We start from the raw sequence: 21796 nt of genomic DNA on the forward strand, positions 1-21796 counted from the left end.
TCATTTTTAACACCTCAGGAGCTTCATGGAAGGTTTGCAAATTATCCTAAAGGGTTATTTGGAGATTTTGTACTAATTTCAGCGTCTTAGACTCCTGAAAGCATGAATAAGACTTTTCAAAGGCGTCACCTATAGTAAAACAGTTATTTTGAATTTCAAAAATATTTTTTTAAACCTCTGGAGCTTCCTAGAAGGTTTGCAAATAGTTTTAAAGTGCAATTTGGTAATTTTGTACCAATTTCATGGTTTCAAGCTAAGGAAAGCATGAAAACACCTTTTTATGGACTCTTTGAAGAGTCTTCCATAAAAAACCGTTATTTTGAAATTAACAAAACATGTTTAACACCATAGGAGCTAGGTGAAAGTTGTGCAAAGGGTTTTAAAGTGTATTTTGGTGTTTTTGTGCCCATTTTATTGTGTCAAACCACTGAAAACACTAGAAAGACCTCTTTAAGGTGTCTCTGGAATGTTTTGAGATTTGATTGGTGATTTTGTACCAATTTCATGGTTTCAAGCTAAGGAAAGCATGAAAACACCTATTTATGGACTCTTTGAAGGGTCTTCCATAAAAAACCGTTATTTTGAAATTTAAAAAACATTTATAAGATCTCTGGCGCTGCATGGAAGGTTTGCAAATAGTTTTAAAGTGGAATTTGGTGATTTTGTACCAATTTCTTAGTTCTAAGCATGAAAATACCTTTTTAAGGACTCTTTGAAGGGTCTTCCACAAAAACCCGTTATTTTGAAATTAAAAACATGTTTAACACCACAGGAGCTATATGGAAAGTTTAGAAATGGTTGTAAAGTGTATTTTGTACCAATTTTATTGTCTCAGACCACTGAAAACATGAGAAAGACCGCTTTAAAGTGTCCCTGGAAAGTTTTGCACGTTAAAACCGTTATTTTGAAATTGGAAACTCATTTTTAACACCTCAGGAGCTTCATGGAAGGTTTGCAAATTATCCTAAAGGGTTATTTGGAGATTTTGTACTAATTTCAGCGTCTTAGACTCCTGAAAGCATGAATAAGACTTTTCAAAGGCGTCACCTATAGTAAAACAGTTATTTTGAATTTCAAAAATATTTTTTTAAATCTCTGGAGCTTCCTAGAAGGTTTGCAAATAGTTTTAAAGTGCAATTTGGTAATTTTGTACCAATTTCATGGTTTCAAGCTAAGGAAAGCATGAAAACACCTTTTTATGGACTCTTTGAAGGGTCTTCCATAAAAAACCGTTATTTTGAAATTAACAAAACATGTTTAACACCATAGGAGCTAGGTGAAAGTTGTGCAAAGGGTTTTAAAGTGTATTTTGGTGTTTTTGTGCCCATTTTATTGTGTCAAACCACTGAAAACACTAGAAAGACGTCTTTAAGGTGTCTCTGGGATGTTTTCCACAGTAAAACCGTTAATTTGAAATTGAAAAAAACAGTTTTAAAGCCTCTGGAGCTTCATGTTTGTTTCAAGCTAAGAAAAGCACATGAAAACACCTTTTTAAGGACTCTTTCATAAAAAACCGTTATTTTGAATTTTTAAAAAACATTTATAAGACCTCTGGAGCTGCATGGAAGGTTTGCAAATAGTTTTAAAGTGCAATTTGGTGATTTTGTGCCAATTTCATGGTTTCAAGCTAACGAAAGCACGAAAAGATTTTCTTAAGGAATCTTTGAAGGGTCTTCCATAAAAAAACCGTTATTTTGAATTTTAAAAATTTGTTTAAAACGTCTGGAGCTTCACAAGATTGCTACTGGGATATTTTCTACCAATTTCATCGTCCTCTTTTCTTCTACGATTGATTAACTTGGACTAACTGAAACACATTGGTGCAGATTGCCTTACCATACCAGTTTCTCGTGAGACATTAATTTCCGGACCTTTTTTTACTGTAAAGAATTCAGCATTTATCTGCAAGAAGTAGTAATAACTTAAAAAAAACTGTAATAATAATTATTATGGCAAATTCCTTGAGAAATTGTTCAGATATGAGCACTTCTTGTATTAAATTCTGATATAAACACGCAACGATTTTTCAAGCAAACATTATGGTATGATGACCTTTAACTGAGATGAAATGATCATTTTCTAGACGAAAAATGTCACAAAAAGATTATTTAGTTGATTTTTTCAGCTAGAAACCTAATTCTGCCATCGTTCATCGCAAATTTCACTTAAAGGAACCATTTCTAATTAAAAAAATTGCGGTTTTCAATTTTTCTCACAGTAACTCATTGACGCACCCTTTGATCCATAGTAGATCAACCGTTTTTGCGGTTTTTGATCGGTAGTTTTGCTATAACGTAACGGCGATTCTATTGTTCGCAAATCATGATCTCGAATTATATAACAATGCTGCACTTTTGCCTGTAAATGAAGGGTATGCTTAAGGTGTGGCCACTAAGATGCAGAATAATTAGCATTCAGTTTTAGTTAATATGTTATATGACCGTTGAACCAATCCACTCGTGTAATGGTATTTTTGGATAGCCCTTTATCTGCTCTATCTTTTTTATTTCAGTGATTTTTTCCCTTAATTTGAAAATAAGGGAGTTATTAAAGGTTTAACAGAGTGGTGCACTGTGGGCTAGAAGGGCGTGAGGGAGGTGGTCTAGGTTTTGGGCGTTTTACGCCCAAACTAAGCGTTTTACGTCAAAATGTCAAAAATACAAATTTCTAGCTCTTTTTAACTTCCTAACGACCCTGAAAATTTCTGTCCTCTAACTCGTCGAGTGTTGGAGATATTTCAATTTTAATTTTCAACGCCCTCTAGCGGCCAAACCATACAAACAATCTACTCGTGTAATGGTATTTTTGGAAAGCCCTTTATTTGCTCTACCTTTTTTATTTCAGTGATTTTTGCCCTAAATTTGATAATAAGGGAGTTATTAAGGGTTGAACGAAGTGGTGCACTGTGGGCTAGAAGGGCGTGAGGGAGGTTGTCTAGGGTTTGGGCGTTTTACGCCCAAACTAAGCGTTTGACGTCAAAATGTCAAAAACGCCTATTTTTAACCCTTTAAACACTCTAACCACCCGGCAATTTTAAAACCTTTTACTTTTAGCGGTTTTGGAGATATTTGAATTTGAATTTTCAACGCCCTCTAGCGGCCAAACCATACAAACAATCTACTCGTGTAATGGTATTTTTGGAAAGCCCTTCTTCTGCTCTATCTTTTTTATTTCAGTGATTTTCTCCCTTAACTTGATAATAAGGGAGTTATTAAGGGTTGAACGGAGTGGTGCACTGTGGGCTAGAAGGGCGTGAGGGAGGTTGTCTAGGGTTTGGGCGCTTTACGCCCAAACTAAGCGTTTTACGTCAAAATGTCAAGAATACAAATTTCTAGCTCTTTTTAACTTCCTAACGACCCTGAAAATTTCTGTCCTCTAACTCGTCGAGTGTTGGAGATATTTCAATTTTAATTTTCAACGCCCTCTAGCGGCCAAACCATACAAACAATCTACTCGTGTAATGGTATTTTTGGATGGCCCTTTTTCTGCTCTATCTTTTTTATTTCAGTGATTTTTGCCTTAAATTTGATAATAAGGGAGTTATTAAGGGTTGAACAGCTTGATGCACTGTGGGCTAGAAGGGCGTGAGGGAGGTTGTCTAGGGTTTGGGCTCTTTACGCCCAAACTAAGCGTTTGACGTCAGAATATCAAGAATGCCTATTTTTAACCCTTTAAACACTCTAACCACCCGGCAAATTTAAAACCTTTTACTTTTAGCGGTTTTGGAGATATTTGAATTTGAATTTTCAAAGCCCTCTAGCGGCCAAACCATACAAACAATCTACTCGTGTAATGGTATTTTTGGAAAGCCCTTTATCTGCTCTATCTTTTCTATTTCAGTGATTTTTTCCCTTAATTTAAAAATAAGGGAGTTATTAAGGGTTGAACGGAGTGGTGCACTGTGGGCTAGAAGGGCGTGAGGGAGGTTGTCTAGGGTTTGGGCGTTTTACGCCCAAACTAAGCGTTTTACGTCAAAATGTCAAGAATACAAATTTCTAGTCCTTTTTAACTTCCTAACGACCCTGAAAATTTCTGTCCTCTAACTCGTCTAGTGTTGGAGATATTTGAATTTGAATTTTCAACGCCCTCTAGCGGCCAAACCATACAAACAATCTACTCGTGTAATGGTATTTTTGGAAAGCCCTTTATCTGCTCTATCTTTTCTATTTCAGTGATTTTTTCCCTTAATTTAAAAATAAGGGAGTTATTAAGGGTTGAACGGAGTGGTGCACTGTGGGCTAGAAGGGCGTGAGGGAGGTTGTCTAGGGTTTGGGCGTTTTACGCCCAAACTAAGCGTTTTACGTCAAAATGTCAAGAATACAAATTTCTAGCCCTTTTTAACTTCCTAACGACCCTGAAAATTTCTGTCCTCTAACTCGTCTAGTGTTGGAGATATTTGAATTTGAATTTTCAACGCCCTCTAGCGGCCAAACCATACAAACAATCTACTCGTGTAATGGTATTTTTGGAAAGCCCTTCTTCTGCTCTATCTTTTTTATTTCAGTGATTTTTGCCTTAAATTTGATAATAAGGGAGTTATTAAGGGTTGAACAGCTTGGTGCACTGTGAAACTCTTGGTGACACTAAAAACTAATTTTTCGTGCACTTTTTCAAAAAATTCACTATAACTCGCTTATTTGAAACACCCTGTATAAAATCAATATATAACAAAAAAAAGCTAATGAATGTGGCTATCACGTGACGTTAACTGGACCAGTCTAAATTGCGCCGTTTGGCCGCTAGAGGGCGTCAAAGTTGATTATATTTTTTCGGATATTTTCATGAATATCTCGAAAACGGTTTTAGTTGGGGGTGTGAAATTTTTTAAAAACTTTTCCAAAATACGACATTTTTCTGTACGGCGCAGCGTTTCACCTTGAAACGAAAAACTGATTTTGCGACAATTTTTAATATATCGACATAAAGTCAATCTGAGGGTGTCGAGTCTGGAGATCTGGCCGGCCAAAACGCAATAATTAGCTTTAAACTGTCAAAATAACCGAGTTGTAAACTGTCAAACTAAAGCTTGTCAAAATGTCGGTTTTATAGTGTTTTCGTAGCAAAATAAGCATAAAAAGGTTCAACTAGTCAAAGTTTGAACTGTTCAGTTGTCAGCTGTCAAATTTGGAGAAAAACACCAAAATATACTGGCTCTGTCCATCAAATCTTCCTCAACGCTGATGGCGAAGCAGATTTTCAGTAAAACTTCACACATTTCTTCAATTCAGGCCTCAATCTGTTGGATTTGTGTGTGGTTGGTGCAGTTAAAAGTACAAAACGATCGAAACTCTCTGAAGTAAACGTTACTTGTCTTAATTGGCTATTTTATGGTCTCGCAACGCACCTGCGTCCCAGTCACATTCAAAGTCGATTAGATCGGTTTCCGCTTCACACAATAATAATTATTTCTGCTGATATTAATGCCCACTTTACACGGTACTAACCGAGTACTACTTACAAGATGCTCGAGCAATTGATTGCTACGTAAATTCAGTTTTTGCGGCGTTGACAAAACGGTTACTAAAAAAACAATGACGAAAGTGTTTTTGGTTTGCGCCAAATATAGATGAAAGTTTATGGCAATGTTGCCAGGTCTACCCCAGTGATTTTACAGGTGATTTTGTCCCTGACTGTCCTTTCAAACTGTCTTTCTGACAGTTTAAACTTTAGCACCGCTTTTCTATGTGACTGTACCAAATTTTTTAGTGTTTCTTTAGGTTATTGAATAGGAAATTTAATGAGGATTTCAAAAATGTGCTTAAAACAGTAATTTTCTTACTCCAAATGGGTTTTACAGGTGATTTTGTCCCTGACTGTCCGTTCAAACTGTGTTTCTGGCAGTTCAAACTTTGACACCTCTTTTCTATGTGACTGTACCAAATTTTGTAGTGTTTTTTTAGGTTATCAAATAGAAAATTTAATGAGGATTTCAAAAATGTGCTTGAAACAGTCATTTTCTTACCCCAAGTGGGTTTTACAGGTGATTTTGTCCCTGACTGTCTTTTTAAACTGTCTTTCTGGCAGTTTAAACTTTAACACCGCTTTTCTATGTGACTATACCAAAATTTTGTGGTGTTTTTTTAGGTTATCAAATAGAAAATTTAATGAGGATTTCAAAAATGTGCTTAAAATAGTCATTTTCTTTCCCCAAATGGGTTTTACAGGTGATTTTGTCCCTGACGGTCCTTTCAAACTGTGTTTCTGCCAATTCAAACTTTGACACCGCTTTTCTGTATGACTGTACCAAATTTTGTGGTGTTTTTTTAGGTTATCAAATAGAAAATTTAATGAGGATTTCAAAAATGTGCTTAAAATAGTCATTTTCTTTCCCCAAATGGGTTTTACAGGTGATTTTGTCCCTGACGGTCCTTTCAAACTGTGTTTCTGCCAATTCAAACTTTGACACCGCTTTTCTGTATGACTGTACCAAATTTTGGGGTGTTTTTTTAGGTTATCGAATAGGAAATTCAATGAGGATTTCAAAAATGTTCTTAAAACAGTCATTTTCTTACCCCAAATAGGTTTTACAGGTGATTTTGTCCCTGACGGTCCTTTCAAACTGTGTTTCTGGCAGTTCAAACTTTGACACCGCTTTTCTCGCTGACTGTACCAAGTTTTGTAGTGTTTTTAAGGTTATCGAGTAGGAAATTTAATGAGGATTTCAAAAATGTGCTTAAAACAGTCATTTTCTTTCCCCAAGTGGCTTTTACAGGTGATTTTGTCCCTGACTGTCTTTTTAAACTGTCTTTCTGGCAGTTTAAACTTTAACACCGCTTTTCTATGTGACTATACCAAATTTTGTAGTGTTTTTTTTAGGTTATTAAATAGGAAATTTAATGAGGATTTCAAAAATGTGCTTAAAATAGTCATTTTCTTTCCCCAAATGGGTTTTACAGGTGATTTTGTCCCTGACGGTCTATTCAAACTGTGTTTCTGGCAGTTCAAACTTTGACACCGCTTTTCTCGCTGACTGTACCAAGTTTTGTAGTGTTTTTAAGGTTATCGAGTAGGAAATTTAATAAGGATTTCAAAAATGTGCTTAAAACAGTAATTTTCTTACCCCAAGTGTGTTTTACAGGTGATTTTGTCCCTGACTGTCCTTTCAAACTGTGTTTCTGGCAGTTCAAATTTTGACACCACTTTTCTATGTGACTGTACCAAATTTTGTAGTGTATTTTTAGGTTATTGAATAGAAAATTTAATGAGGATTTCAAAAATGTGCTTAAAACAGTCATTTTCTTACTCCAAATGAGTTTTACAGGCGATTTCGTCCCTGACTGTCTTGTAAATTGTTTATTATTTGATATGCCGTTCTCTACCGTTTTTTGACCAATTATTTTACCGCCAATGAGAATTTTGACTTGGCAACACTGGTTTATGGTCCAATCTAGATTATTCCTTTTGATTTTTAATTCCGTATTTGTTTATAACCACCCGGTACATTGTTTTGGTTTATTCACCCCCTTTTCAAGTAGGAAAGCAAATAAAGGTGGGTAATATAGATTGTTTTGGCGTTAGCATCAGATTTAAGCTGGTTACAGCACTAGTAACATCCGGCATATGGCGTTTTTGATTGTTACTTCTGGAAGATCCTTTAAATGTTGTTTCTTCAGTTTGAATCTCAAATTGATTAGATCGGTTTGATTTTAATAAATTTTCACAAAAACAAAACTCGCTTAGCGTTGAATCTGGAGAACGTGGAGGCCATTCAGTTTATAGATCATCCCATATTGGGAAACATTTTGGTTTATCTGTCTAATTTTCTAGTGAGAATTGTCCCAAAAGAACATTTTTGCAGTCTTTCTTTACTTTTGTGTAGGACGCAGTCCAAAGGATTTAGGTCTGGTGAGCGCAGAGGCCATTTCGCTTGGTTTAAAGCATTTCGTGGACTTTTTAACTTGTACTGTATTGTAGCAAACAGTTGTAATTTTTGCATATAAATATTCGGACGTTTTACCTGACTGAGACAGTGTTGCCAAGTCAAAATATTTAATGGCGATGGAATGATCGGTCGAAAAACGGTAGATCAAAAAATAATGCCAGTTTGCCATATAAAATACCGATTTTTATTTTATAACTGTGTTGAACTGTAACTTTTGCAGGTTCTAGGTTAATTTTGATATTAGTGACAGATATCACGTGGTTTCAGAGGATAATTAAGCCAAGCGGTCACGTGACCCACTTGAATGTTTTAAGCACAATTTTGAAATCCTCATTAAGTTTTGTTTTCAAAAACCTGAAAAACACTACAAGATTTCTACAAGAAACACTGTTTGAAAAGACAGTCAGGGGTAAAATTGCCTGTAAAACCCACTTGGAGTGAGAAAATTACTGTTTTAAGCACATTTTTGGAATCCTCATTAAATTTCCTATCCAACAACCTAAAAAACACTACAAAATTTTGTACAGTCAGGGAGAAAATTAGTGTCAAAGTTTGAACTACCAAAAACACAGTTTGAAAAGACAGTCAGGGGTAAAATTGCCTGTAAAACCCACTTGGAGTGAGAAAATTACTGTTTTAAGCACATTTTTGGAATCCTCATTAAATTTCCTATCCAACAACCTAAAAAACACTACAAAATTTTGTACAGTCAGGGAGAAAATTAGTGTCAAAGTTTGAACTACCAAAAACACAGTTTGAAAAGACAGTCAGGGGTAAAATTGCCTGTAAAACCCACTTGGAGTGAGAAAATTACTGTTTTAAGCACATTTTTGGAATCCTCACCAAATTTCCTATTCAAAAACCTAAAAAACACTACAAAATTTTGTACAGTCAGGGATAAAATCAGTGTCAAAGTTTGAACTACCAAAAACACAGTTTGAAAGGACAGTCAGGGACAAAATTGATTGGAAAACCCACTTGGAGTAAGAAAATTACTGTTTTAAGCACATTTTTGGAATCCTCATCAAATTTTCTATTCAAAAACCTGAAAAACACTACAAGAGATTTAGTACAGTCAGAGAGAAAAGCGGTGTCTAATTTCGAACTGACAGAAAAACAGTTTGAAAAGACTGTCAGGAACAAAATCGATTGAAAAACCGACTTGGAGTAAGAAAATGACTGTTTTAAGTACATTTTTGGAATCCTCATCAAATTTCCTATTCAAAAACCTGTAAAAACACTACAATATTTGGTACAGTCATAGAGAAAAGCGGTGTCAAAGTTTGAACTACCAAAAACACAGTTTGAGAGGAGTCAGGGACAAAATCGATTGAAAAACCGACTTGGTGTAAGAAAATAACTGTTTTAAGCACATTTTTGGAATCCTCATTAAATTTCCTATCCAACAACGTAAAAAACACTACAAGATTTAGTACAGTCAGAGAGAAAAGCGGTGTCAGTCTGAACTGACAGAAACACTGTTTGAAAAGACAGTCAGGGGTAAAATTGCCTGTAAACCCCACTTGGAGTAAGAAAATAATTGTTTTAAGCACATTTTTGAAATTTTCATTAAATTTCCTATTCAAAAACCTGAAATACACTACAAGATTTGGTACACTCTGAGAGAAAAGCGGTGTCAAAATTTGAATTGACAGAAACACAGTTTGAAAAGACAGTCAGAGATAAAATCCATTATAAAACCCACTTGGAGTAAGAAAATTACTGTTTTAAGCACATTTTTGGAATCCTCATCAAATTTCCTATCCAATAACCTGAAAAACATTACAACATTTTGTACAGTCAGGGATAAAATCAGTGTCAAAGTTTGAACTACCAATAACACAGGTTGAAAGGACAGTCAGGGACAAAATTGCCTGTAGAACCTACTTGTGGTAAAAAAATGCCTGTTTTAAGCACATTTTTAGAATCCTCATTAAATTTCCTATCCAATGGCTTGAAAAACACTACAAAACTTGGTACAGCCAGGAAGAAAATCAGTGTCAAAGTTTGAACTGACAGAAACACCGTTTGAAAGGACAGTCCAGGATAAAATCACCTGTAAAACCCATTTGGAGTAAGAAAATAACAGTTTTAAGCACAGTTTTGGAATCCTCATCAAATTTCCTATCCAATAACCTAAAAAATGCTAAAAAATTTTGTACAGTCAGGGAGAAAATCAGTGCCAAAGTTTGAACTACCAAAAACACAGTATGAAAGGACAGTCAGGGACAAAATTGCTTGTAAAACCCACTTGGAGTAAGAAAATGACGGTTTTAAGCACATTTTTGGAATCCTCATCAAATTTCCTATCCAATAACCTAAAAAATGCTACAAAATTTTGTACAGTCAGGGAGAAAATCAGTGCCAAAGTTTGAACTACCAAAAACACAGTTTGAAAGGACAGTCAGGGACAAAATTGATTGGAAAACCCACTTGGAGTAAGAAAGTTACTGTTTTAAGCACATTTTTGGAATCCTCATCAAATTTCCTATCCAATAACCTAAAAAACACTACAAAATTTTGTACAGTCAGTGATAAAATCAGTGTCAAAATTTGAACTACCAAAAACACAGTTTGAAAGGACAGTCAGGGACAAAGTCGATTGGAAAACCCACTTGGAGTAAGAAAATTACTGTTTTAAGCACATTTTTGGAATCCTCATCAAATTTTCTATCCAGTAGCCTGAAAAAACACTACAAAATTTTGTACAGTCAGGGATAAAATCAGTGTCAAAATTTGAACTACCAAAAACACAGTTTGAAAGGACAGTCAGGGACAGAATCGATTGGAAAACCCACTTGGAGTACGAAAATGACTGTTTTAAGCACATTTTTGGAATCCTCATCAAATTTTCTATCCAGTAGCCTGAAAAAACACTACAAAATTTTGTACAGTCAGGGATAAAATCAGTGTCAAAATTTGAACTACCAAAAACACAGTTTGAAAGGACAGTCAGGGACAGAATCGATTGGAAAACCCACTTGGAGTACGAAAATGACTGTTTTAAGCACATTTTTGGAATCCTCATTAAATTTCCTATCCAATAACCTGAAAAACACTACTAGATTTCGTACAGTCATAGAGAAAAGCGGTGTCAAAATTTGAACTGACCGAAACACTGTTTGAAAAGACAGTCCGGAACAAAATCGATTGTAAAACCCACTTGGAGTAAGAAAATTAGTGTTTTAAGCATATTTTTGGAATCCTCATCAAATTTCCTACTCAAAAACCTGTAAAAACACTACAATATTTGGTACAGTCATAGAGAAAATCGGTGTCTAAATTTCAATTAACAGAAACACTGTTTGAAAAGACAGTCAGGAACAAAATCGATTATAAAACCCACTTGGAGTAAGAAAATGACTGTTTTAAGCACATTTTTGGAATCCTCATCAAATTTCCTATCCAATAACCTAAAAAATGCTACAAAAATGCTACAAAACTACCAAAAACACAGTTTGAAAGGACAGTCAGGGACATAATTGCTTCTAAAACCCACTTGGAGTGAGAAAATAACAGTTTTAAGCACATTTTTGGAATCCTCATCAAATTTCCTATGCAACAACCTAAAAAACACTACAAAATTGCATCACCCTATACCATCATCACAGTATTTTACTTTAAGCTTTAATTTGCATTTATATCTGTAGGTTATTTTCAATGGAATTTGCGATTTGGTCAGAGACTAGTTATGGCCAAAATTTGCATGGTTGTCTCTCTGGGTATTATATGGAAATTCTCGGTCGTGGTCAGAATATAGTAATCATTCAAAACGAATTTTACGTGCGTTTTTGAATACGTTTTAGAGGAACTCATCTAAATTCTTCGCAATACTTGAATACTAAAATTTCAAATTATTGTACTGTATCGATGTAGGAAATACAACAGAGATTTAAACAACTTAAAATAACTGAAAAAATGTAAAAAAATGAAGCTTGTAACTTAAAAAACTTAATTTAAGGTGAATTTTCAAATTTTCTGTTTAATGAAAAATTAACTTTGTTTTGGTGCAGTCACTTGGTTAACGCTCTGTAACTTCCAAGATTAATGAAGGAGATTTATGACAATTTTACACAATATTCTAGACACTTTAAGCTATATTGTGTAAAAATATGAAGCTTCTAGCATAAAAACTGAATTTATGGGAAATTTTCAAAGTTCCCTAGCAACATATTTAAAAATTTAGTTTTAGAATTTTTTTTTTTTTAGGCAATCTTTAATTACAATTTTTTTAAATCTATTTGCAGAATAATCGCAGCTCCAGCATGGACGATTCGAGAAGATATTCGTGCGGCAGCATTTTGGCTCGACGATCATCCCTGATGACGCCACCGAAACGAAACGTTATCCCCGTCGAAAATATCTACAATCAGAAGAAAATTGAAAGTTTACAGTGGCAACTGCGCGAGGTAATTTCGGAAAAATTAAATCAGCGCAATTGATTTACGTCCGCGGTCAATATAGACAAAATCAAAGTAAATTGCGGTGACGTCACAACAGACAGTATAAACGAAATAATAAATAAACCAGCCTGTATACTTGAGCCTAACCCAACTCATTTGACAGTCATTCCTATAGTCTCTTGAGACTAGTCTGAATTGACTTAAGTCACAAAAACTGTCAAAATTATTACTTGACACTTAATTCGTGTCAAACATGTTTTCCCCTTTAGAACTGTCAAATTTGGTGACTGTCAACAGTTGTCACAATTGACTTAAGAAGCTTACAATTGATATTAAGAATTCACATGCTATAACTGTCGTGTCAACTGTGTCATTAGTGTCAGATGATTTATTACTTATTCAAGCTATTTTGCTTGAAAATTACATATTTTATGCTGATTGTGTCAAAAAAAATTCCAGACTAAAACCGAAAAGGGAGTTTAAATTTGATTTTAAGCTTGTTCTGGCAAATTGAAGCTTCCTAAGTGTCTAGAACGCAAATCTGACATTGTCAAAAACAATTTTCAAGCTAGATTGCTTTAAAATTACATATTTTCTGCTGATTATGTCAAAAAATTCAATTTTTCTTTCAAATTTTGTTCTATAAAGCTGTTCAGGAAGTTTAAGTTTGATTCTAAGCTAGTTCTGACAAATTGAAGCTTTCTAAGTTTCTAGAATGCAAATCTGGCATTGTCAAGAACAGTTTTTAAGCTAGATTGTTAGGAAATAGATTATTCTATGCTGATTGTGTCAAAAAATTCAATTTTTGGTTCAAATTTTGAACTATAAAGCTGTTCAAGGAGTTTAGGTTTGATTTTAAGCGTGTTTTGCCAAATTAAAACTTTTTAAGTGCCTAGAATGCAAATTTGGCATTGTCAAAAACAATTTTCAAGCTAGATTGTTAGAAAATTTCATATTTTATGCTGATTGTGTCAAAAAATTCATTTTTTTGTTCAAATTTTGAACTATAAAGCTGTTCAAGGAGTTTATGTTTGATTTTAAGGTTGTTATGACAAATTAAAGCTTTCTAAGTGCCTAGAATGCAAATCTGACATTGTCAAACCAATTTTCAAGCTACGTTGTTACGAAATGTCATATTTATGTTGATTGTGTCAAAAAATTCAATTTTTGGTTCAAATTTTGAACTATACAGCTGTTCAGGGAGTTTAAGTTTGATTTTAAGCTTTTTTTGACAAATTAAAGTTCTGTAAGTGTCTAGAATGCAAATCTGACATTGTCAAAAACAATTTTCAAGCTAGATTGTTAGGAAATTCAATATTTTATGCTGATTGTGTCAAAAAGTTCAATTTTTGGTTCAAATTTTGACTATAGAGCTGTTCAGGGAGGTTAAGTTTGATTTTAAGCTTGTTTTGACAAATTGAAGCTTTCTAAGTGTCCAGAATGCAAATCTGTCATTGTCAAAAACAATTTTCAAGCCAGATTATTAGAAAATTTAATATTCTATGCTGATTGTGTCAAAAAATTCAATTTTTGGTTCAAATTTTGAACTATAAAGCTTTTCAAGGAGTTTAGGTTTGATTTTAAGCGTGTTTTGCCAAATTAAAACTTTTTAAGTGCCTAGAATGCAAATTTGGCATTGTCAAAAACAATTTTCAAGCTAGATTGTTAGAAAATTCAATATTCTATGCTGATTGTGTCCAAAAATTTAATTTTTGGTTCAAATTCTGAACTATAAAGCTGTTCAGGGAGTTTAAGTTTGATTCTAAGCTAGTTCTGACAAATTGAAGCTTTCTAAGCATATAGAATGCAAATCTGACATTATCAAACCAATTTTCAAGCTCCGTTGTTAGGAAATGTCATATTTATGCTGATTGTGTCAAAAAATTCAATTTTTGGTTCAAATTCTGAACTATAAAGCTGTTCAGGGAGTTTAAGTTTGATTCTAAGCTAGTTCTGACAAATTGAAGCTTTCTAAGTGTCTAGAATGCAAATCTGACATTGTCAAAAACAATTTTCAAGCTAGATTGTTAGGAAATTTAATATTTTATGCTGATTGTGTCAAAAAATTCAATTTTTGGTTCAAATTCTGAACTATAAAGCTGTTCAAGGAGTTTATGTTTGATTGTAAGCTTGTTTTGACAAATTGAAGCTTTCTAAGCATATAGAATGCAAATCTGACATTGTCAAACCAATTTTCAAGCTACGTTGTTAGGAAATGTCATATTTATGTTGATTGTGTCAAAAAATTCAATTTTTGGTTCAAATTTTGAACTATAAAGCTGTTCAAGGAGTTTATGTTTGATTTTAAGGTTGCTTTGACAAATTAAAGCTTTCTAAGTGCCTGGAATGCAAATTTGGCATTGTCAAAAACAATTTTCAAGCTAGATTGTTAGGAAATTTAATATTTTATGCTGATTGTGTCAAAAAGTTCAATTTTTGGTTCAAATTTTGACTATAGAGCTGTTCAGGGAGTTTAAGTTTGATTTTAAGCTAGTTCTGACAAGTTGAATCTTTCTAAGTGTCTATAATGCAAATCTGACATTGTCAAAAACAATTTTCAAGCTAGATTGCTTTAAAATTACATATTTTCTGCTGATTGTGTCAAAAAATTCAATTTTTGGTTCAAATTTTGAACTATAAAGCTGTTCAGGGAGTTTCAGTTTGATTTTAAGCTTGTTCTGACAAATTTAAGCTTTCTAAGTTTCTAGAATGCAAATCTGACATTGTCAAAAACTATAATCAAGCTAGATTGCCTTAAAATTACATATTTTATGCTGATTGTGTCAAAAAATTCAATTTTTGGTTCAAATTCTGAACTATAAAGCTGTTCAAGGAGTTTATGTTTGATTGTAAGCTTGTTTTGACAAGTTGAAGATTTCTAAGCATATAGAATGCAAATCTGACATTGTCAAAAACAGTTTTTAGGCTAGATTGTTAGGAAATTCAATATTCTATGCTGATTGTGTCAAAAAATTTAATTTTTGGTTAAAATTTTGATCCATGAAGCTGTTCAGGGAGTTTAAATTTGATTCTATGCTTGTTCTGACAAATTAAAGCTTTGTAAGTGTCTAGAATGCAAATCTGACATTGTCAAAAGCTATAATCAAGCTAGATTGCCTTAAAGTTACATATTTTATGCTGATTGTGTCAAAAAATTCAATTTTGGATATAAATTCCAATTTTTAGAGCTTTTCAGAGAGTTTAAATTTGATTCTAAGCTAGTTCTGACAAGTTGAATCTTTCTAAGTGTCTATAATGCAAATCTGACATTGTCAAAAACAATTTTCAAGGTAGATTGTTAAGAAATTACATATTTTATGCTGATTGTGTCAAAAAAATTAATTTTTGGTTCTAATTTTGACTATAGAGCTGTTCAGGGAGTTTAAATTTGATTTTAAGCTTGTTCTGACAAATTAAAGCTTGCCAAGCCAAATTGTTGGATTTTAACAATTGACAGACTAACTGACAGTGACATTTGACTGATCAACTGACAGTGACACTTGACTGACCAACTGACAGTATTATTTGACAGTATTGCTTAAACGTAATACACAATTTTCAACAGTATTTATTTAAAAATGTTGTGTTTTGACATTTGACAGACAAATTGACAGTCATAATCGTAATACATAGTTTTCAACAACTTATTACTGGGTTTTCATTTTTGTACCACAAACTTGCTTAGTTGCCACTATTCACAGAAATTGCACTTTTTCTGTGACGTTTCTTTGACGTTGTGACGTCACTGCAATTTACTTTGACGTTCACTATACCTGTAAAAACTGTAACATTGCAGGTTGAACGGAGTCGTGGAATGTACAAGGACCTGATGAAACAAATTGTGATCTTCCTGGAAAAAACCCACGTCAGCTTGGGACACCTCGGCCATAGACTAAACAGAAAAAACTCGGTTCCTAGAGCAAAAAGCCCCCACCACGTCGACACCAACCTGACTCAGAAAGCGCTGATCGAAGAACATTTATCATCCTGGTAAGTTAAGCCTTTAACTTTACTGTCAACGCCACTAAACCAGGATTAACTCTAGGACACCAAGTAAGAAGCCTGAACTACATCCTGAAGAAATTCCACCAGAAAAACTGTCTCAGGAAGCGTTTTGTTTGCTCAGAACCGCTCAGTCGCTGTTAAACACTCAGGAACCGACGCTAACCACCTCAGAAATACCGGAAGAACCCTCCGACTTGGAGTTTTTAGCTCAGGTGGCCAAAGAGTTCCCCAGTGAAGGCAGAACCTTCCAAACCAGCTTCAGTTTGAGTCCGAAGCTGATTTTGCCCGACCAAGACCTCAAAATTCAGCAGGCTTTCAATCGGAAGCTGTCATTGCAATTGAGTGACGTGAGGCGCCACACCAAGGAGTCCAAGGAGGAGTGTTACTCCTTGCCACCTGGTGGAGAAAAGGAGCAGCAGGAGTTTTTGGTCAGTAGGGAGAAGGAAAAATTGGAATCTCCTGCAACTGGTAGTATCAGTTCGACGGAAGATGAAAGTGGATTTTCCTCCATGAACTCCTTCCAGGATGTTGGATTGCCTTTGGTTAATTCCACTGGCATTGATGAGGTAATTATTATGCAAATATCGCCCTTCTGAGGCCCTTGAGGACAAAACGTCTCTTCAAGGTTTTTGTAGGGAATTAAATTCCCTACAACTTTGGTTCCTTAATATTTTCCTGGATTTTGCTTTGTAGCCGAGTTACGGGGGATTGAAGTTCCGTAAATAGACATTCAGATACCTTGACTCACTAAACTTTCCTAAGCAAATATCTCCCTTCTGAAGCCTTTAAGGACAAAATGTCCTTCCAATGTTTTGGTAGGGAATTGAATTTCCTACAATTTTGGTTCCTTAACATTTCCCTGAATTTTGACATTTGACCGAGTTACGGGGGACTAAATATCCGTAAGTAGACATTGAGAAACTTTGTGCTCCTAAGCAAATATGTCCTTTCTGACGCCATTCAGGACAAAATGTCAACATCATTGTCATTGTCAATGTCAATGTCAATGTCAAAAATTACAAATAACAAAGATATTTAATCGGAAATAGAGCAGTGCAAGTTTTATTAATCATGTCATAATTTGACAGCTCCTAACTTGGTTCCAATGACAGTTAGGAGGTTCGTTCAAACGTCAAAATGTAGCTTGTACTTTTGGCTTTCGTTCAACTTAACACAATTTTCTTCCAAAAGTTACAAATAACAAGAAAATTTGATGGGAAGTGGAGCAGTGCAAGTAACAGCACCTATTTTGATTGCTATGACAGTTAGGAGGTTCGTTTAAACGTCAAAATGTAGCTCGTATTTTTGAATTTCTTTCAACTAAATACATTTTTTTTTCAAAAATTACAAATAACCGAGATATTTGATGAGAAATGTAGCAGTGCAAGTAAACTAGTTTTTTAAAAATGTCAAAATTTGACAGCTCCTAACTTGATTACTATGACAGTTAGGAGGTTTGTTTAAACGTCAAAATGTAGCTCGTATTTTTGACTTTCGTTTAACTAACTGTAGATGACAAAAATCTTGAAAATGTCACGTGATTTGACAATTGTCATTCTACGCCAAATCGAACTGTCAAAAATATGTCACGACTTCGCTTTTTTTCACACTTTAGGTGACTTTGACAGGTGTCTTTAAAATGACAGTTGTGATAATTTTAATCTTGTAATGACGAGTTTTGACATTTATAATGGTTGATTTTGACACTTTAAGCCTTAAAATTACTGTTTTGATTTTTTTTAATTTGACATTTGATAGACAAATAAATTTTCCAGGTCTAGCGACTTTTGACAGAACTTAAATGGAATATTCGCTTTTCAAATTTTTTCTTTCAGTCACGTGATTTTTATGACATTTGACGGTTATAAATTTCGTAAAGCGTCATAATTTGACAGCTCCTAACTTGGTTCATATGACAGCTAGGAGGTTCGTTCAAACGTCAAAATGAAGTTCGTTTTTTTGTCTTTCTTTTACAAAAATACCATTTTCTTGAAAAAATTACAAATAACCGAGATATTGACAAGAAAATAGAGCAATGCAAGTAAACGAGTTTTATTGAAGATGTCAAAATTTGACAGCTCCTAACTTGATTACTATGACAGTTAGAAGGTTCGTTTAAACGTCAAAATGTAGTTCGTTTTTTTGTCTTTCTTTTACATAAAAACCATTTTCTTTAAAAAATTACAAATAACCGAGATATTGACAGGAAAATAGAGCAATGCAAGTAAACGAGTTTTATTGAAGATATCATAATTTGACAGCTTCTAACTTGGTTCCTATGACGGCTAGGAGGTTTGTTTAAACGTCAAAATGTAGCTCGTATTTTTGTCTTTCTTTTACATAAAAATCATTTTCTTGAAAAAATTACAAATAACCGAGATATTGACAGGAAAATAGAGCAATGCAAGTAAACGAGTTTTATTAAAAATGTCATAATTTGACAGCTCCTAACTTGATTACTATGACAGTTAGGAGGTTTGTTTAAACGTCAAAATGTAGCTCGTATTTTTGACTTTCGTTTAACTAACTGTAGATGACAAAAATCTTGAAAATGTCACGTGATTTGACAATTGTCATTCTACGCCAAATCGAACTGTCAAAAATATGTCACGACTTCGCTTTTTTTCACACTTTAGGTGACTTTGACAGGTGTCTTTAAAATGACAGTTGTGATAATTTTAATCTTGTAATGACGAGTTTTGACATTTATAATGGTTGATTTTGACACTTTAAGCCTTAAAATTACAGTTTTTGATTTTTTTTTAATTTGACATTTGAAAAACAAATAAATTTTCCAGGTCTAGCGACTTTTGACAGAACTTAAATGGAATATTCGCTTTTCAAATTTTTTCTTTCAATCACGTGATTTTTATGACATTTGACGGTTATAAATTTCGTAAAGTGTCATAATTTGACAGCTCCTAACTTGGTTCCTATGACAGCTAGGAGGTTTGTTTAAACGTCAAAATGTAGTTAGTTTTTTTGTCTTTATTTTACAAAAATACCATTTTCTTGAAAAAATTACAAATAACCAAGATATTGACAAGAAAATAGAGCAATGCAAGTAAACGAGTTTTAGTGAAGATGTCATAATTTGAAAGCTCCTAACTTGGTTCCTATGACAGCTAGGAGGTTCGTTTAAACGTCAAAATGTAGTTATTTTTTTTGTCTTTCTTTTACAAAAATACCATTTTCTTGAAAAAATTACAAATAACCGAGATATTGACAGGAAAATAGAGCAATGCAAGTAAACGAGTTTTAGTGAAGATGTCATAATTTGACAGCTCCTAACTTGGTTCCTATGACAGCTAGGAGGTTCGTTCAAACGTCAAAATATAGTTAGTTTTCTTGCCTTTCTTTTACATAAATACCATTTTCTATAAAAAATTACAAATAACCGAGATATTGACAGGAAAATAGAGCAATGCAAGAAAACGAGTTTTAGTGAAGATGTCATAATTTGACAACTCCTAACTTGACTACTATGACACTTAGGAGGTTCGTTCAAACGTCAAAATGTAGCTTATACTTTTGGCTTTCTTCCAAATAAATAAAAAAAAAATTCCAAAAACTACAAATAACTGAGATATTTGACGGGAAATAGAGCAGTGCAAGTAAACAAGCTTTTTAAAAATGTCACAATTTGACATCCCTTAACTGGGTCCATATGACAGTTGGGAGGTTCGTTCAAACGTCAAAATGTACTACTTGACTGTCAGATGTCAATTTTGATTTTTGACAGATGACTTATTACCCGAAACTACTTTTACCATTTTTTTCCAGGTCTCAGCACGGAGCGTTTTGCTCAGAAGCATGATCCACAACAACGACTACGGCTGTCTGAGCAACGATTCTGATCCTTACACCTCCCTGCTGGAGACTACCTTAACCTCCTCACCATTTACCAGTCGAAGATCAGTGCGACAGACAACTAGATCAGACACTGCTTCGACAGATGACAGGAAACGTCAAAGTGACGTCAAATTGTGGCAGAGACCCTCAGATGACAGAACACCACCAGCGGGTGATCAGAATACCAGGTGGCACACCAATTCTGAGCCAAAAAGTGAATCACCCTCCCTGAAGGTTTTATGGGTGTAGAGTGCAATTGTTTGATACTTTTCCTCACTTTATTTTGCGTTTCATTTGTGAAATGTTAGGTTAGGTTAGCTGAGGTAATTATTAATTTATTTTGTGCATTTTTTTTTGTTTTTAAGGGCCATTTTTGAGATTTTGTGCGAATTTGTGTCATTTTCCATTTTTAGCGTTTATATGTATTCAAGTCAATGCAAATTGTATTTTGTACTTATTTCGTGCGTCAATAAATGAATAAATGAATTTTCCGTCTTGTTTTTTTTGGGACACCCTGTATATAGTAGACTTTTGAATTATTTGGCGAATTAAACTATAATTTTGCCATTTTTCTAACGCAGAAGCTCCTTCACCATGTCAAGAATTTTCCAAATGTCAAAGACATTTGGAAGCTTCTTAAATTAATATAGGCTTTTGCAAGAGCATCTAGAAACATCTCGATAGTTTTGGAAGCTTCTAGATTATTTTAGACACTTTTCGAAGCCTTCAGGCTGTTTTAAGAGCATCTAATAAGCTTCTGGGCTGTTTTAGGAACATTTGAAATCTTCTAAACTGTTCTAGAAGCTTTTAAAAGCTTCTAGGTTTTTTCTAAAACTTCTGGAAGCTTCAAGTTAAGTTTTTCAAGATTTCAGACTATTTTAGAAACTTTTGGAAGCTTCTAGGCGGTTTCAAGTCCAGTCAAGCTTTTAAACTGTTCTAGAGGCTTTTAGAAGAACCTCTGGAAGTTTCTAAATAGATTTGAATGCTTCTGGATGATTCTAGACTGTTTTAGAGACTCTTAGAAGCTTCTAGGACGTTTCAAGCGGATTTGGATATTCCTAAACTGTTCTGGAGGTTTTTAGGAGCTTCTAGGCTATTCAAGAGCATCAGACAGTTTTTAGATAGTTTTGAAAGCTTCTGGAAGCTTCTAGATTGTCCTAGAAACTTTTGAAAGCTTCTAAACGGTTCTAGAAGCTTTTAAGCTATTTAAAGAGCATCTGGAAGCTTCTAGATAGTTTTGAAAGCTTCTGGACCGTTTCAGACACTTTTGAAAGCTTCTCGGAGGTTTCAAGAGGATTTGGAAACTTCTAAACGGTTCTGGAGGCTTTTAAAAGCTTCTAGGTTTTTTCTAGAACTCCTGGAAGCTTCAAGTTAAGTTTTGAATGCTTCTGCAAGATTTCAGACTGTTTTAGAAACTTTTGGAAGCTTCTAGGCGGTTTCAAGTCCAGTCAAGCTTTTAAACTGTTCTAGAGGATTTTAGAAGAACCTCTGGAAGCTTCTAAATAGATTTGAATGCTTCTGGATGATTCCTGACCGTTTTAGACACTTTTGAAAGCTTCTAGGACGTTTCAAGCGGATTTGAAAACTTCTAAACTGTTCTGGAGGTTTTTAGGAGCTTCTAGGTTATTTGAAGAGCATCTGACAACTTCTAGAT

The 21796-nt window shown here is 34.2% G+C and overlaps 1 protein-coding gene across 1 annotated transcript in view; it reads left to right on the top strand.

Moving 5' to 3' along the window:
* LOC145735026 (uncharacterized) overlaps positions 1-20628 on the top strand; it is a 63654-nt gene extending 43026 nt beyond the window's left edge. Inside the window, exons 2-5 of the mRNA XM_081988746.1 lie at positions 12130-12291; positions 16082-16275; positions 16331-16856; positions 20074-20628. Coding sequence (XP_081844872.1) covers positions 12130-12291; positions 16082-16275; positions 16331-16856; positions 20074-20391 — 1200 coding nt within the window. The 3' untranslated portion in view covers positions 20392-20628. The remainder of the gene's footprint in view (positions 1-12129; positions 12292-16081; positions 16276-16330; positions 16857-20073) is intronic.
* Positions 20629-21796: the final 1168 nt, after the last annotated feature.

Source organism: Ips typographus, linkage group LG10, assembly GCF_016097725.1.
Source record: "Ips typographus isolate SLU linkage group LG10, UJ_Ityp_2.0, whole genome shotgun sequence".
NCBI classification, from domain to species: domain Eukaryota; kingdom Metazoa; phylum Arthropoda; class Insecta; order Coleoptera; family Curculionidae; genus Ips; species Ips typographus.